The sequence below is a fragment of the Uloborus diversus genome, chromosome 7 (assembly GCF_026930045.1).
Source record: "Uloborus diversus isolate 005 chromosome 7, Udiv.v.3.1, whole genome shotgun sequence".
Taxonomy (NCBI): Eukaryota; Metazoa; Arthropoda; class Arachnida; order Araneae; family Uloboridae; genus Uloborus; species Uloborus diversus.
Genome location: NC_072737.1, coordinates 77,616,128 through 77,620,232, shown reverse-complemented (window position 1 = coordinate 77,620,232; position 4,105 = coordinate 77,616,128). Strand labels below are relative to the sequence as shown.

At 35.0% G+C, this 4,105-nt stretch overlaps 1 protein-coding gene across 1 annotated transcript; it reads left to right on the top strand.

The window, feature by feature from the left end:
- The first annotated feature begins 2,934 nt into the window (after positions 1-2,934).
- LOC129226752 (uncharacterized) lies at positions 2,935-3,429 on the top strand. The gene has a single exon (XM_054861382.1). It carries the CDS (start codon positions 2,935-2,937, stop codon positions 3,427-3,429), a length of 495 nt encoding a protein of 164 aa, XP_054717357.1.
- The last annotated feature ends 676 nt before the right edge of the window (positions 3,430-4,105 follow it).

Here is a 4,105-nt window from a genome sequence, read left to right as displayed (position 1 = left end):
AGCTACTGGAGTTTAGAGTTAATCCCTTGGAGTTAAGGTTAAAATTTGAACAATCAAAATATCACCACACAGGCAATGACTTCGTTCAAATCTAGAATGAAATTTCACCCGTCATACCTTGAATGGGAGTAATTAAAGCTTAACTAGTCAAGAAATGACGTCCAAGACCAATTCCAAATTCACAGCTGTATCTGCCAACAGTGAAATGTTAAATATGACGGTAACAGGAACAAGAAAATACCGTCTTTTTATCAAATGATTTCTATTAAAGGCAGCCAATTAGAGCCCTCCTTTCAAGAAGAACCGTGCTCTGCACGGCTCAGATTACACTCGTGAGAATGGAATTTACATCACAAACAGGGGGAAATAACACCCCGGTGGCACGGATGCGAATCGATACTACAATTTCCGGCAGACAAAGCAAATGCTATCGCCGCTCGGCCCTGGAATTGACCCATTATTTGGAATTTTTCATCATGTCTAAGGATTTTACAAGAAAATATTTACTTACAAATTATAAAATTGACACACTGGGGGTAAGAATAACTCCTTTTCGTTTAGAAAAGATAGGTAGTAAAACAAAAACTGAGGAAGCTCAAAATTGTTGAATGTTGTGAAAAACTACTTCCAAACAGCTTCTAAAGTAATAAATCATATAGTTTTTAAAATTGAAAATAGTATGACATACATATTTGGAGTTAAATTAAAAGTCTTGTTTCTACAATAAACTTACAAACATGTATATCTTAAAATTTACCGATATGGAAATACAAATGGGAATTAAGATATATGTATTAAATAAGTAATTTTATAAACTCCAATTTTATTTTGATATTAAAACAAAATAAGAAACTCTCATTTGAGTTTTTTTTTTTTCAGAATTTTTTCCCTGCGTTACAGTTATTTAGTAACAATTATTAAGTTTGTTTTCAAAGTTTAAATTCAATCAAATCAATCTTTTACTGCCAAGGAAGTACACTAAAGCTTATGATTAAATTTAAATAAAAAATTCATTAGTCACATTTTGTTTTATTGTGTTGTTTCGTTAACTGATGTTTCAAGAAAGCTATAGGGTTGCACACATAAAATAATAACGAAAGAACAGTTGCAGTTTACATTCTTATGCTACTATTAAGTTTTTTTTTTTTTTTTTTTAACTTTACGTCAAATATTTAAGCGAAAATTCTGATTTTTAATTTTAGTAACATTGCACTAAGAAACCGAAAGCTGATGACGTACACATAAAGAGCAAAGGCTATGCGTGCAAGAAACCTTTAGTAAACTTATAGAATTTATGACGATCGTGATCGACGCTACCCGCCCATTTACATTAGCAACATATACTTTGGGGTAACGATTAATAGAAATTTGCTATTCATAGCAGTAGGTAGTTTGCGAGTATCAATCCAATTGTGACATCGCATCTTGCTATTCAAAGGAAGACATATTCTTTGCATTTAGAACTTTGCGTTTTTAATTTGAGTTATTTCACAAAAAGTTTTATAAAAATTACTTTGACATCTTTTGAGTAAAAAAAGTAAAGTCTCTTAAGTAAAATGATACAAAATGAACGATGAAATAAAAGGTAAAATTTTCTGTAGTTAAAGTACATCTTTCAATTTTTTATGTAAAACATAAAGCATTGTTTCTTATCAAGATATACGATAGTACGCTATGAACTCAGTTTCTCAATAAGTAAAATGTTTTCGCAATAATTGTAAATAAAAATAAAGTTGTTAAACGATAAAAATAAAAAAATATGCAATTGAATTTGTTTCTGACAAATTCAAATCATATTTGTAAAATCAAAATGTCTTCATATGAACTTTGAAACCGAAGAAAAAATCGTGACAGTTTAAAAAGAAATGTTTATTAGCATTTGATTTATTTATTTTCTTGTAAATATGGCTGAGTTGTGTAAGTATTCATCCTTAATTGCCCTAGGGACTTTCAATCATCAAGATTTTTGGCAAAATTTAAATTCTCGTCCACATTGTGACATTTTTCAAATTATTTTAACGTTGGGCTACAAAATAGAGACACTTTTTTATTATTAGAGGCTCTACAGTGCAAATGTTCTGAGGAGATTCAGTTGATTTACGCAATTTTCCCGCACCTATATAATACGTTTTACTTCAGTAAGACAGCTCATTTTAAGATAAAGACACAGAACTAAGTACTGGTCAAATAAAATATGAATAGGTTATTCAAATTACAATCTTCTGAGAAGCTAAACTGAGTCTAAAAATTATAACAAAAATATTTTTACCCTTATTGTGTGCTCCAAATATGAAATTTTTCAAAAGTATTTTTGAACGCTTTCAAAAGTTTTTACCATATGTTCTTTTCAACAGCTTTTTGATATATTACGGGCTAGATCAGCGATTCTCAACCGGTTGTTTGTCGGACCGGCACCAGTCCGAGGCAAAATTTGTCTGATCCTCAGAGTTTCCTACCTGTTCACGTAAAAAAAAAAGACAAATATTTCTCTACTAAAAAAAATTATTCTAATAATTAAAATAATAATAATACATTTGTAAAAATATGACAACATGTATACATGTACAAATGAAATCAACTAAAAAGAGTTTAAAAACTCTGCTCGGGGTAATAAAACCGACCCCTTTCATCAGGGCATAAAAGAACGATGGAGCACAAAGTCAAACAACAGACAAGTGAACGAGACAAAAGAGTCGGAGAGAAAAGTGAACGAGTGTTTTTCGTTCACTTGTCCGTCGTTTGACTTTGTGCTACATTGTTCTTTTATGCACTGATTAAGGAGTTTGATTTTATAACCCCGAAACAGCTGTTTGCAGAGTTTTTTAACTCTTTTTAATTGATTTTATTTGTACATATATACACTGAAAAGCCAAAACGTTATGAATACCCCTAACTTTTTCAAAGAACTCGTCTGGATAACGTGGAGACCACGTGATGAATTGGGATTGGTATATAACTGGGGCTAGAGAAAGTCAGGCTGCATTCGAGCACTTTCTTTCGAAAGTTATGGGAAAGGCTAACGCTCTTAGCGAATTTGATAAGGTGCAGATATTGATGCCCGGAGGACTCGAAAGGAGTATCTCAGAAACTGCAGGACTGGTAGGTTGTTCACAATCTACTGTTGTTAGTACTTATGCAAAGTGGAAAAAAGACGGGGTAACCAATAGTAGGCGTAAAGGTGTTGGACGGACACGCGTCATCAAAGAGGAGGGACGTCGGAGACTAGGCCTTTTGGTAAAGCAATATCGGAGGAAGACAGTTGATCAACTGACAGCTCAATGCAATGTAGGTGCGAGTGAAAGTGTTTTCCAACACACCGTTCAGAAGACACAGTTGAATATGGGACTGCGCAGAAGACGTTCCACTCTTGTGTCTCTATTGACCAATAATCATCGCCAACTACGCCTACAGTTGGTCCAACAACATTGAGAGTGGTTCTTGGATGACTGAAAAAGAGTTGTCTGGTCCAACGAATCGCAATTTCTCGTTCATCAAGTGGATGGTCGGGTCAGGGTTCGCTGTCTTTCAGGCGAACAGTTGCTCCCGTCTTGTACCGTCGGTTGTAAGCAAGCTGGTTGTGCCGGTATTATGGTTTGGGGAACTTTTTTCTGGCAGGCAATGGGACCCTTAGTTGTGGTGGAACATACCTTTAAGGCTTTGGACTATGAACATCGTGGCAGATCAGGCGCATCTGTACATGGAGTCGGTCTTCCCTACTGGAAATGGCATCTTCCAGCAGGACAACGCACCATGTCAGAAGGCTAGAATGTGCTGGTTTCAGAAGCATTATGAAGTACAATTAATGCTCCGGCCACCAAATTCTCCAGTTTTGAATCCTATAAAGCACATTTGGGATTTCAGGGAAAGGCAGCTCAGAGCTGAAACACCACCATGTCAAGATATATCAACTTTGCGTGAATGTTGCATTAAAGTTTGGTACAATCTATCTCCAGACGTCTACCAAGAGATTATGGCATCCATGCCAAGGCAAGTCGCAGCTGTTTTGCAGGCCAAAAGTGGCACAACGCGATATTGACTGGGTGGTCATAATGTTTTGGCTCATCAGTGTACACGTTGTCATTTTTTTTTACTGCTTTCATTGTAC